Raw genomic sequence first — 13,901 nt, forward strand, 5'->3', positions numbered from 1 at the left:
GAGCATGTGTTTAAACTTGAACCTGTGCTTTGCTGAGATGAGGCTGTGAAGAGAGGAGAGTGAAATTTAAACTGCTGTGAGAAATGCCACTTTTATCACTAAGCAACAAGGCCTTTCCACCAGTGGAGAATGTATGGAGGTGTTTGGGGAAAAAATAAGAAATGAAAGAGAAGATGCACATGGCAGTGCTCTTCTTTTCCCTCAACACTAAATAAGACATGAAAAAAAAAAAGCATTGGGGGAGGAGGGGGAGAGATATATATACTTGATATTCCGTACTTGTTGGTGACACATCAGGACTTCCTTATCAAATGAACACCTGGCAAACAGGACAGTTCAAATACAGAATGCCTCAAGAAGAATGATTGTTGTTTGGTTTGTTCTTTGGCATAAAGAAAGGTCACCTACAATAGCTCAGGCTGAGAAACAAGTTTAAGGGCACATCGTAACCTTGGTTTTACCATATATAAATTCCTAGGGCAAACCAAGCAAAAAAATGAACCAACAACAACCAAAAAGTACTTCCCTATGAGGTTATATGGCAAGATGCCTTTCTGCACCCACCCACACAATGTCTAATGGCAATGGGCAGCAACTGTGGAACGGCTTCTGATTGGTCACATCTCTTACTTACGCATCTTTTCTACCCCAGCACTTTACTTCTTCCATCTCACACTTCAGCATTAACTTCAGTCATAAGCTTTGAGACAAAGGACAGTTCATGTACATGTATGGAATCTAAGGAGAGAAACTCAGCTTCTTGTTGAGATCCTCCCACAGCACCAAAACAGAAATCGTGGTACTACAGAAAAACTTAAACCAAAATGCTTTGCACTTCACCCCCCAAATCCCCTTCCCATTTCAACTATGCACGACTTTTTGCAGCCTATATACAAAAACCTCATGAAACAACGAGCGATCAACTTAAATTAAACCAAGTCCCTTTGACTCAAAGAAGTACGAGCCTTAAAAACAGGCACTTATTAAGTGACTGTATTTCTAAGGGTTGCCCCTCTTGGTGGTATAAATATCCAACATTGAATAAATCTAGAGAGCATCCTGCAGAAAATATTGACATAGCACACCATCTGATAGCACTGCAAGAAAGCAATCAGAGCCGAGTACGGCAATAAATTAAAATTAAGAAGTTTATACATCCAAACCAGACGAAAAGTAATTTTGTGAGTCAGCAGTAAAAAGTTAAATAAACACTAATTTAACCCATTTTAGATGCTGCAGTCAATGGATGAAATATTTTATGGCTTTCTAGCTATATGAACACAGTCAGGGCACCCAGCAATTGAAAAGAGCAAGAAGGGAAAACCATATTCTCCTAAGTATGTTGGAAAGCATAAACACAGCAGCAGAAAAAGACACGTCAGGGAAGCTGTTTATAAAAGAAAGCTGCAAAAGGGAGTTTTGATGCAGTGACCCCCAGTGAATGGCCACGACCTGCTTTTACCGTGATGTCTTTCTGTACTTTCAGGCAGCACAATCATCCTTTCATAGGAAACAAGCATTTCATGTTCCTCTGGTGTGTGCATGGGAAGGAAGCAGTCAGTTACACCAAAGAGGTATCCTGGATTAGAAGCATTTCCAGGCAGTGAGAGAAAGCTGGGAGAAACAGAACAGAGGAGCATTGGCAACTCAAGACCATTGCCTCTCACCAGAGCCCCCATCTCCATCTCTCACACATACATCCATGTCAACATGAGGCAGAGGGGCTCCATTCACAAAAGGTTCACCTGGAAACTTTCAGGAAACAAGGCAACCAACAGCAAAAGAATACCAAGATGAATTTCAGATGTTAAAGTGCACACACAAGTGAGCTGATGACAGCGTGAGTAACGCAGCTATCTCAGATGCTGTTTGAAGTTTTGTTAATCTTTTCAAACAAGTCACAGCAGGAATGGAGTCCCTTCAAACTTACCTTCAGGTGAGCAGTTGAGATGATGCTTTCAAGAAATAACAAGGAGGACTTAATTATTATCACACTTCAGGCATTTGGACTGCAGATAGGCAAGAAAAAAGACTTCATGATGGAGCTGAGAAATGAACGAGGAGCAAATTCAGAGCAGGTTTATAAAAATCAGACACTGATAGCAAAGCAGATGAAAGAAGAGGAAGACGATGCGAACTAAAGGACAGAAACAAGACTAATGACTATGCAACCACAAAGTTAATGAACTTGGGCTCTGACTCTGAAAGGTGCCAAAACAAGTTACTGCATCAACCAGCCTCGGTGAACTCCTTAAGCCTAAAGGCAGGAACGCTGCTGGTAAAACCTCAGAGGGCTTTCAAGGGAGACTCCCTGCTCTTGGTATCACATACAGGATATTTCATTTTTATTTTTTTTTAAATATTAAGTTTGCATCAGCTCAGATGGGACAAAACGTGGCACATAAAGGGAGAAAGGGCTGAATTAATATTCATAAGCAACATACCGGAAAAGTGAGGGGGAGCTTGGAAAGGGAAATGAGAGAGAGCCATCAGAACTGATGACCCCCTGCGAAACAGGCTCAGCTCCCAGGCAAGAATTGCCATGTCCCTTCCCCATCTACACAACAAATCGCTCTGCTCTGAACAGCTTTTGGATTCCCCACTCCAGAGCACTCCGGGGAGGAAACTGCTTTGGCTGAAGTTTGGCAGGAGCAGGTGGCATTCACCAGCTGCAAGTAATTTTGCTCTTGTTGGCATCACAGCAGTTCTTGGACTTCTCACAGTTTGTGTTCAGTGGGGAACAGAGATTGGGGAGGGAGCAAACAAGTCTTCAGTGGTGTTTAACAGCATCCCAGGCTTCACGGCTGGCTCTTCCAAGCTGGCAACCCTAAGCAGACAGCAGAAGACACAGTGCCTACAGGAGGCACCTGCATGGATTTGCCAGCACGGGGTTCAGGTTTGCTTGTGCCTTTCTGTTCTCTGCTGTAAAAAGCACACTGCCTCTGACACAGCTGCCACTCCAAGGTGGAAACAGTCCTGTGAGCCAGATGTTAATATTGCAGGGAGACAGGAAGAGAGAAGAAGAGGGTGGCTTACCAGCAGGTGTAAGTGATCTCTCTGCAGATGGACTAGCTAGCATCGGAGCCCCAAAACACATTCCTTTCCCCAGCATCTGTGCTTCCAGCTCTCCAGCATGCACACAATGAACAGAAATAGGGGCTGCACTCCGAAGATTTCAGAGGCTACTGCTCCTACAAATAATTCCAATTATTACCTTTATTTCATCAAAGAAAAAGCGGAATCTGGATACTTAAGTGTGTCGATTCTATTAAACTGTTTGCCTGGATTTAATGAGTTCCATCTTCAGAAACCATCTGAGAAATACAAAGATAAGCACCGTAGTAGCGGAAGAGGAGGCAGTTCTCCATTTCTCATGTGTGCGCACTGCAGCAGAGGGAAGTGGAAATTCAACAAGCATCTCTTCTAGGGGAATTTCTCAAGTGTTCTAAAAAATCTTAACCCTCCCCTCTTTTCTTGCTGCATTTTCTTTCAGCTGTGCAGCATGAAAACCCTTCCATTTGGCTTCTAGAATGATTTACCAGAACTAAATCACAGTCTTCCTGCATTCACTGACGTGCCCAACAATCCAAACTCTCACTGGGAAGGTTTCTTTTGTTCCAACAGGCACAGTGTCATCCTGTACTACAGCAATGACACTCCAGACATGAACTGTGCTCTCTGAACCAGCTTGGCACACACTTACACGGGGCACGGCAGCCACTTCTTTGCTCCAAGCTTGTCTTTCATCACCATCGCTGACAGACACATCCTCCTTGGCAAAGATTAGCACTTTGCTAATGAAGTTAGCTCGTGATCTTCTATTATAGCTGGTGCCTATTCTGCTGCTTAATCTCTTTTCATCTCCTAACGTGGGCCAAACAGCCAATGCTGTTAATAATAAAATGTTTTATTACAGTAACAGCTAACAATCTACAGTCTAGTACAAAGTTACCACATAGATGTGCAGGTAGGCACCGTCTGTGCAGAACAGCATGTTATGAAGTTCAATGAATAAACAACAAACACATACAATACTTCCTCTTCACTCACAAGTAACTATCACTTCCTCTTACAGTGATGCTACTTACTATGGGCTACTATGCTGCTTTTATATGCCAACCACGAGTCTGTACCAAAAGCATCTCCAGTAATGCAAAGAGATCTTCCGGAAACCCCCTCTAGCACTGCAAGGGAATGGTTGCCATCTTCCAGCAAAGCAAGACAGCAGACTCATCAGTAATGAAAGCAGCACTGATCTGATTGCACGAGTCAAAGGAGTCCTCATCACAATGCAAGATGGCTCGAAACAATAGCATTTGCTAGGATGAATGGTGGATGTGGCACCCACATCTCTCTGTGGGAGGGGCAGTTCAGAACATCAAGTGCAATGAGGCTCCAGGAGGTGAATAAGCTGCTCCAGCTGAATGCACATTAACCCTCAGGAGTAGGAAAGAAGAAAACAACTGCCCTGATCTTTTTTTTTTTTTTTTCAAGCCAGCCTCACCATTATTAAGGGAAAAGATGTAAAAAAAAAAACCTCCTCACTTCCTAACAGTCTGAGAGCAACAATAACCTAATAAAGCTTTTCCAATGGACAAAGTACCTCAAAATACGTATTTATAATGAACCATTACAGCACGCATCACAACTTTACAAGCCCTCATCTAATTACTTCCACTGAAGCAAACACACGCATCTCCCCGCTCCCCCCGCCACACACACAGCCTCACCGAGCACCAAGCCTTCAGCAACCTTTCTCTGATGGACACATTTTCTTCAGGAAATGACACAGTGACATAGGTAAAAGGTGATTTAGATAGACTGCTGTGTCACAAATTGTCAGGATCTGATTTAAAGACCTTGCCTTTGTCAAGAAAGACAGTTGGGTGTCTGCTTTAAAGAAGTACTGGGAATATTTTCATCAAAGGTTTGAATTGAAAAACAGTGGGAGGTAAATATCTGAGATGTTGCCAAGAAAGACCGCTATATCCGTGCAATTACCATTAACAGGGGACAGCAGTGGTTCAATGAAGTAATTCAATCTGGTGTCCTACATTTTATCAGACAGCAATTCTGAGTTCTGACATAAAAGGCTGAGAAAGAGAATTGGACTCTATTCTGTGAAATTTAGCCTTAATTCTTGCAATCAGGAGATGTGTTCTCTACTTCAGGTGCCACCCTACCATCCCTCCAAGTGACTCAAAAGAAGAATATACTCGTATTCACCATAACACTAACCATTCACATAGGAACAGTTCATATCCTGGATAGGTTTTAGAATGGAATGCATGCAGGAAGAGGTGAGAGCCTTCCCTACTTAAGCTACACCAGCATTTCATTGCTTCTAAGATTAACAGGAAGAAAAAAGATCTGTGGTTTAAAAGATGAAATAGAACGATGCACCCTAAATTGGAACGTGTATTTTTCCCAAAGCTTAAGGAAGAGAGGGAGAAAGTATTTATTTTTTCCCCAGAAAAAGACCATGTGAGAAGACTAGGGAAGGTCACACCAAAGCAATACCATCGTATGGTTTCTCCTCGTCATTAATCTCATCATACCCACACATACAGGCCTACTTTCAGAGAACCTCTGCACTCTCTTTCTCCAACGTAACCTCTTTGGTTAGCCACGTGACCATCCTGATGATTTCCAAGGTCATGGAGTTTGCACAGCAAACAATACCACCAAACAAACAACAAACCCAGCTCTACCTTTCCCAAATATTAAACTTGCAACACATACACTCAATGCTATTGAAGATCTTCCTTAATGATATGAAACTGAGACCCCTTGGAAGACGGAGGTTTTGTATATGACAGCTTAACTGCTTGCAATCAACCCAATTTGCAGTACGATGACCTGAAATGAGTTTAAAAGCACCATAATGCATGTTTAGCAATCAGTGAGGCAATTCTTTAGTATTCAGGTTCGCAGTTACAATTTGTGTCACATGTTATGGGAAAGAGGAAAAAAAAGGGGGAATATGAAATAATAATTCTTTTGTTTCACGAGAGCCAATGAGGAAAAAATATATACTTACATGAGGCCAAGGGCAAAAAGTAATAAAGATGAGCTATGTGTAACAGGGGGCATTAGAGACCAAATCTAGACTGACAGCAAATCTTAGCCTGTCTGCTCCTCACCTAAATCTTATAATCTCCAGAAGCGGAAATTATAAAATTAAAAATTTGCCTACAAAAGATCATGACATGACTTTTGTTAATTGATTTTTGTTGAAGATCGTCTAAAATGATTAAGTTCATCTGAAATATGATCAAAAAATACTCACTGACTATGCCCCAAGGTTTTGGAACGGTAAATGAAGCTACTTGCCAACCATTTGTGGCACTCTTCTCTCTTCTGCTGATGCCAGAAATTAGAGACCCTTCTGGCAAATAACGCAGATTCAAATATATAAATTTTCTAACTTCCTTCTTTCCTTTGCCCAAGACATCTCCATTCATCACATTTATTATCCATGGACTCCACCGAAGAGATCTGAATTTTTCCAGTCTATTTCAGGTGATCCTTGTTCCTCTCTTGTGGAAGCCAATGAGTCTTAAAGTACGCTCCTAAAGCTGAATCTTTCAGCACACTCCCACCTAAAGAGTCAACACTGTCACAAATTTGACCCCTTCCTGAAACCAGAATATTGGCAGAGACTCTACCTAGGATTGCAGCCATTGCATAAGGACCAGGCAATGAAGGAAAATCAACTAGAGTTATATAACTGAGGAGAGCCCAGAGTATGCCCTGGTACAGTGTCACATCCCTTCTATGGGTTATGTCTAGGGTACAAACCAGTCCTCCTGAATAGTGAAATAGTTGGCCTTATCTAGATCAGCTACTGGCTCTCCATCTTCACTCTCCTAATACTGCTGGTGCTCCGCTTGGGATGAGTTATAGAGCTCTGAGTGGTGCAATGCAACATTGCACAACACAGCATCCCAGTGGCATGCAGCAACTACGCAAACATCTGCTGAACCAAACCCACTCAGGGCCAAACTGGATAGCACAACTGATTAGCTAGAGCCTTTGGGAGTATGCTCACGATTTATGTTTGTCTGAGTCACCAGCCCGTGTGCACATCACTGTTTCTTTTTTTCTTCCTTATTTTTAAGGTGGAACAAGATCATTATTGGGTAAAGAGATGCCACTGGTGCTTATTTCTCCCTTCCAAGCTCCCAAACTTGTTTCTGTCATCAGCTTGTTACAAAATGCTAACCAATCCAGAACATCCACACCTGCTTCTTTTGAAGGGTGGGGGGGGAACTGCTAACACACACAAAAAAACACCACACAAAAACCCACCAACTAAAAACAAAGGCACCAGAAAATGAACCTAACAGTCTTAGGTTCCTCCTAACAATCCTGGGAGCTGGACATCGTTCAGAAATAAAACATGAAGCTATTTCAATTGTTATTTCTGTTCCGCTTTGTGATGCAAAGCAATGAACCATCTGTACCTTTTAATGTGAGACTGGCTGGAAGGGAGATACAGAAAGCAAGTTAGCAAAAACCATCCTCTGTAGCCAGGTAAGAGAAAAAGCTTTCGGTTATTTCTCAAACTCCCATCATATTCTGAAACATCTCCCTCGGCCTTTTTAAAATGACAGACAGCTGAACAATGTTAATAATTCAAATTCAAGTGACTTTGCTAAAGCGAGAAAGTTGTTTTTTTTCCCCTACAATTCTAGCTCCTTCCTAATTACCTGATGCCACTTCTCAATGAGACGTAACCTACCTCATCATCTCTCTTTGAGTAGAGATGATGATTATTTGCAATGCAAAAAAATCAAAGACAAGTGGGAGGTTCTCCGGCAAGTCTTTAGTTATGACTCCTTGGGGTGCACCTATATTTACAGTATGTCCAAATATCATTTCTTGTGGAAGAAGCAGAAGATAGGTTGTTGCTAGCTGAAGAAAACATGCACGGAGACTTACTCACAACTCCTCAACAACTTTGCCTCGTTAGCACTCATTCAGAGGTTACTCACACATGTCCCACTCTGCTGTTAGCACCTAATTAGAAAGCCTATTTAATCAATGGCAGTTCCAATCGTGCCAGTTAGGTATGAGTCAGGCTGAATCATTTAATGGAGATTCCCAACCCTGACTATTGACTTCATAGTAAATATGGGTTATCAAAGCAGACTGTGTGAATGCCTTGCCCTTCCCAGAGCATGCAGATTTCTCCTCTATGTGTTGTTTTTCAAGTAGCAATAAGGCAGAGGCAACAAGAGCATAAGAATGAGCCTCCATCTTTCCCATTCAAAAAACGTACCTAATTACAGTGTAACACTGGGTAAGATTGTAGCCTTACCACAGCTACCAGAAGCACAGCATCAATTACTAGATGGAATTATCATACAGATATCAGAAAAACACACTCGTACCACTGAAACGTGTCAGGTATGTAAACATCTTCTCAAACAGTGATCTCAGGAGACCCTCTATAGAATTAAAAGGACTCATAAGCAATTTCTGCTTTAGTGTAACACGCACAGCATACACATACAGTGTGGACACGAGTCACTATCAAAACCACGTGCCTAGTATATGCACAGGTTCCAAGCCTCACATGTATTACCCACAAAAACAGAAAGGAATGGAACTATTCCTTGTTTTTCGCATTTCCATGTAAATATGGTGCTTCTCTAATAATGCTGCAAAGCAACATGCCTAAGATGTCACAAAGGATATTTACTACTTACTCCAAAATCAACAAGCAGCTCATAGGGAAGCACAAACCTCGGTTCATTCAAGCTTTAAAAGAAACAGGGAAATGACAGAAAAGACAGCAAAAGTTCATTAATGGAGGAACCATTTGCCATTAATACTGGCAATCGGTTTCACCATCTCAGTCTGCTATTGTAAGCACTAATTAAAGAGTAGACCATTTTCTCCACCAAGGCATCTATTGGTGGACATGCACACTGCTAACAAGAAACCAATACTACTGGAGAAGAGATGGGAGACTGAGGAGGATATAAGCAATAATGACCCCTGATGATTAAAGAAGGAACACTATTCCATTAATACTTGGACAAAACAGCAAACAGTGGCTACTATCCGTACCTCTGTGTTCATTCATTTCAGAGTACAACCTGCCTCCACCTGGGATCCAGCTCACTGGAGAAGATGCTTTCAGGCAGAGTCGATCATCAGTCCATTTCAACTTACCTGGTTCCCTATGGTGCCTATGGTATGCAATATTTCTGTGCTCCAAAGTACAACGCATATTGATCAATAATTTCCATGGGGAAAAGCGTTTTTATTATCTATTAAACTAAAAACTATTGTTGTTCTATTTGAGACCAACGGCCCTTGTTTTGATGTTCCAGATTAACACTAAACAGAAAAACCAACAGTCCTCTCCAGTTAAAAGCTCTGAGAAGTCCATTCAAATGTTCTTTCCGCACTTTGATAATACGATAATTACATTTATCAGACCCACATGCTCAGTGGATCATTCTGGAGCATTTTTCTCATTGTCTGGTACCACAAAACACATCTGGGTTTTATTTGTCCCATGTAAGTTAATAAGAGTATGGACTTTTTTTTTTTTCCCCCCTTTAAACAATAAGTTGGATAATCCTAAAAACATTTTTTTTTGCTCAAAACAAGAAGAGGAGGAAACAACTCCTCAAGTTTCCTCCAAAACCAGGTTAAGTATAAAAACAGATTCCTGTGGCACCTATTTCACTATTAGGCTAGCAGCGAAGAAGGAAAAAGAAGGTTACAGGAAACACATTACAATGAGTCTCCATACAAAAGTACATCATGTTAATGGAGGAACCCAAGATGGGATATGCCTCCCTGATCTGCCCAGATCTGAATCAATACAATTTAAAGTGCCAATATGTTGGCATGAGAAGATGCTAAGCTCCTTCTTGTTACTCAGCTCCCAACACAGTAGAATTGGAAACTTTCGAGCTCATTGCTGGAGCATAGGGGATGTTGACACCTTCCAGATTTTCACTTTACTGGACCAACCCACAGACAGTATGGTGCAAGGAACAGCAGATGGCTTTTCTTCTGTTACCTCTGCTTCCTAAAGACGAAGCTGAACATTGTTCTGAAACCATGCATATTCAGCTCTTGCTATAAGGAGAAAAACGTTTATTTATATATGCTGAAGCCTTTCATTCCACATTATGTTTGTCCCATTCCAGAGCATCTCTGTGTATGTTCAGATGATTTGAATTGCAAGCGCCCAGACTAAAGAAAGCAATTTAATCTTAAGTACGGAGTTTTAGTTTCAATCTTAATGCAAGATACGTGTTGAGATGTTTGATATTCTTCTTGCTTTCATTTCCTCCCTCTTAAAAAGACATGACACAGAACAGGGAAAGCGTTGAAAAAAGGAAACTGTCTTTGTTCTGTTTCACATTTTACCTTACGCAGATTAAGGCTTTAGTCTCATTGGAAGAACTACCACAAACCTTGTCCAGCTGATAACGCACTCTCCAGGCGTTACCACTGACAGAAGACAGAAAGTTTGGTCTGTGCTGAAGTCCAGTGTGACCCCAGCAGGACATGGCATTTCTCCATGTATTAAGCACTTTCCGTGCTTGCATTTTGCACTTTACACATGAGGTCACCCCTCACACAGTTCAACCCCATATCTTTCTTACAGGATCACAGACCTCTGTGAGAAAAAGCTAAACTCTGCCATGTTCTAATGGGAGACGATTACACTCTGGGAATCTACAAAGAGAGCAACAAAGTTGGTTTTTTTTTCATCATGTAATTGAATACTACCCAGTTTTCTTTTCCCAGAGTTTGATGAAAAGATAGAAGCCGTCTTTGATTACACTTTTAAATACACAGAACAATGCTATGGAGAAAGTCTCACTGCATGTTACCCACCTGTTTTTGGACATGCATAATGTCCTATTTCTCCTACAGATGTAACGCAGAGGTAGTAATGACATACATGGAGAATGCAGTATAAGTTAAAAGTTAGAGTGGGCACAAGCAATTTAAATACAAATCCTGGAGGAAAACCAACAGTGCACTGAATTGAATGCAAAACATTTCTTACTCCCAAACTCATGTGCGTGTAAAAGGCCTGTTGATAAATTTGGGGATAAACATGTGGAAAACTGTATGTACAGACTGTAAAATCAATGAAGAAATGTAAATAAATAACAAAAAAAAAAGACACACTGATCAATTATCAATCCAGTCGGGGTCCAATCCTCTTCTCGTGATGTTAAATGTAAATCTAGCACAAATATAGTGACAAGTGTGCTTTCCTAGCTTATCTGTGACACAGAGGGCTTTTACCCAACAGGTAGGAAACACTTTTGTGCTCTCTGGGCTGTGGTACACAGAGGGTGAGACAAAACTGCCACGGTGGGCTCCTCAAAGTCTATGAATCATTGAGGATTAGTACAGGGGGAAATCAATCCATCCATCTCGGATCAGAGAGCTGCTATGACCATGGTTTGTTTTACTTGTCATAACTGAGTAAATTAAATATTTCTGGAATTTATGTAGCAACTAATGACACCTCTAATTAGCACAGGAAAACATCCATCTCCACGTCTGCTACATTACTTATCATGTATTAGTGGAGGAAGAAACAGAAAAAGCTATGTTAACCTAGTGGGCAGACGGAGATTGGTTATTTACGCTCATTTCCACATAGTAAGGCACTTTCATTTCAGGAGTAATGCTATGCTGTTCAGAGACGTGTGTTAAAGTTGAGATACACTTACAAAGTAGCCTGTTCCCAAGCTGGAAGGAGCTGAGCTCTGCAATAAAACACAAAGACAAAGTGGAAAGTCAGTGATGGTTTTTAACACGTTCCAATCCACATAGCTCATTACCAGCCCTTTCCAAGCTTTTCATCACTACATCACAGCACCAATGTGCTGCCCCTTGTCATCTGCTACTGAAACAAACACGGTGTTGCTTAATTTTTCCCTTTACATCTCTCAACAACTCTGAGATGGTAACGTGCTATTTACTGAATTCCAAGCTTCTGCGGTGGACGTAATTGCCAATTTATTTGACAGGCAGCTGGGTAATGAATTAATGATGGCATTTCGCCCTGCACTGAGACTAAACAGACACTCATCAACCAGCCTCCCTGACATGCTGACATTCAATGCCCTGGACTCCAGCTACTCAGCTTTGTGGCCACAAAGGGGCAGGCGGGAGGGGGAAAGGGAAAAAAAAACAAACCCAAACCAGTAGGCTGACTTCAAAACAAAAAGCCCGGTGGGTTTAGATGACTTTTCCAGTGTATGACCTGTTTGCCAATTTATTCCCGAAAGGCCCTGGTTAGTACACACATAGTGCTTGACTAAAATGAGACGTTTTGTAAACATAATTAGTAGTCTGAAATGTAAAAGAACGCGTGGGCACAGAGAAGCCGCTCCGGTCCATGTAGCATTTCCTGGAGAACAGTCACTACCATTTCCCACTTGGATGTCCACACTGTTAAGACAAACCCAATGTTGAAAAAGAGAAGCAAAAATAAAACAACCAAACCCGACGGCGTGAAACTGATCCCCAAAAAAAAAACCCTCAAAAAACAGTAGGAATAATTACAACCGATATCACGAAATGGGAAAATAATCAAAAGGTTTTAAATGCTTGACATAAAAAATAAGCATCATGAAATTCGTTTTAAGTGGGACGCGATCACAACCTCTACGTTCCCAGGAATTAAGGAGATAAAGGGTTTCGTTTCATTAGTTTTTCATCTCAGCAATGGGGATTACACAGCAGGTTCTCTCAGAGCCACGGTAAGTGACCAAAACATCTCAGGCCTAATCCAGGTCACTGCTGTTGTATTAAGGGGTGATCAGTACCAACGCCCCAACCCCATCACCTGAAAGGCTCTAAGCCAGGATGGTCAATGGACAAGGAAGCAAAAGGCAGAGGGCAATTTTGAGGTGAGCAGCAGGAAGCTCAGATGACCAACCTTCAGCTCCTGCAGGTGAATGCTCTCCCAGTGCTGCCAGAGCTCTACCATTACCAGGACCCAACCACCCCCACCCAAACACTGGAAAAGCAGCAGCATTTGCATCCCTGCCAACCCTACTGTAGGGAACTCTAACAGCAACCCCCTCTACTTCTGATCTCCATCCTAAGCGCTGACACAAAATGAAGCCAACTCCCACCCCAAGGGGCTGAATCAGTCTTTTCACTGAACCCTGTGCAGCAGAAATTGTGCCAAGAAATTTTAAACTAACAGCCGTACTCACTGCAAATAATCAATATTACCATGTGCGCACCAAAGCACTACTAAAAAGAGAAGTTTAGAGAGGTTATGTATGTACAGGGAAAGGCTTTTTGGTTTAAGCCATTAAAAGTTAAAGACTTAGCAGGAGGAAATGATGAGGAATGGATGCCCCATCCCTGCAAGCATTCAAGGCCAGGCTGGATGTGGCTCTGGGCAGCCTGGTCTGGTGGTTGGCAACACTGCACACAGCAGGGGGTTGGAACCAGATGATCACTGTGGTCCTTTTCAACCAGGGCCATTCTATAGTTCTACGATCCTGGCAATCTTAGGGGTATCAACATTGCAGTATTAACGCTCTGCTGTGGAAATTTGGAACTCCCAGCACAGGGATGGGAATGGGAACAGGCGGCCATGAGCAGTCAGGTAAGCACCACAGCACGGCCCTCACATGGCTGCCAAGTCCCCCCCCCAGGGGCCACATATGGGGGGTTTCATGAGCCACTGCTGCCTGCAGTTTGTAACACCAGGTTGGAAGGGCTGCGTGGATGCTGAACAAGTCCCGGTCTTTCACTCACAACTTATAAAACTTACTTCAAAAGGCTGAACGCTCCGAAGTTTGCATTCTGCATCTGTGAGCAATATTTGTCTGCTTTTTTATTCCAAGCTTTGGAAGGATCAAATATCAAAACACAACACACAA

At 42.0% G+C, this 13,901-nt stretch overlaps 1 protein-coding gene across 7 annotated transcripts in view; it reads right to left on the reverse strand.

Moving 5' to 3' along the window:
• AUTS2 (activator of transcription and developmental regulator AUTS2) overlaps positions 1 to 13,901 on the reverse strand; it is a 532,812-nt gene that overhangs the window by 295,287 nt on the left and 223,624 nt on the right. For all 7 annotated transcript variants that reach the window (XM_072353400.1, XM_072353404.1, XM_072353403.1 and 4 more), the window contains one exon: positions 11,727 to 11,762. In XM_072353400.1, the coding sequence (XP_072209501.1) occupies positions 11,727 to 11,762 (36 nt within the window). The remainder of the gene's footprint in view (positions 1 to 11,726; positions 11,763 to 13,901) is intronic.

This window comes from Excalfactoria chinensis, chromosome 19 (assembly GCF_039878825.1).
Source record: "Excalfactoria chinensis isolate bCotChi1 chromosome 19, bCotChi1.hap2, whole genome shotgun sequence".
In the NCBI taxonomy this organism is placed as follows: Eukaryota; Metazoa; Chordata; class Aves; order Galliformes; family Phasianidae; genus Excalfactoria; species Excalfactoria chinensis.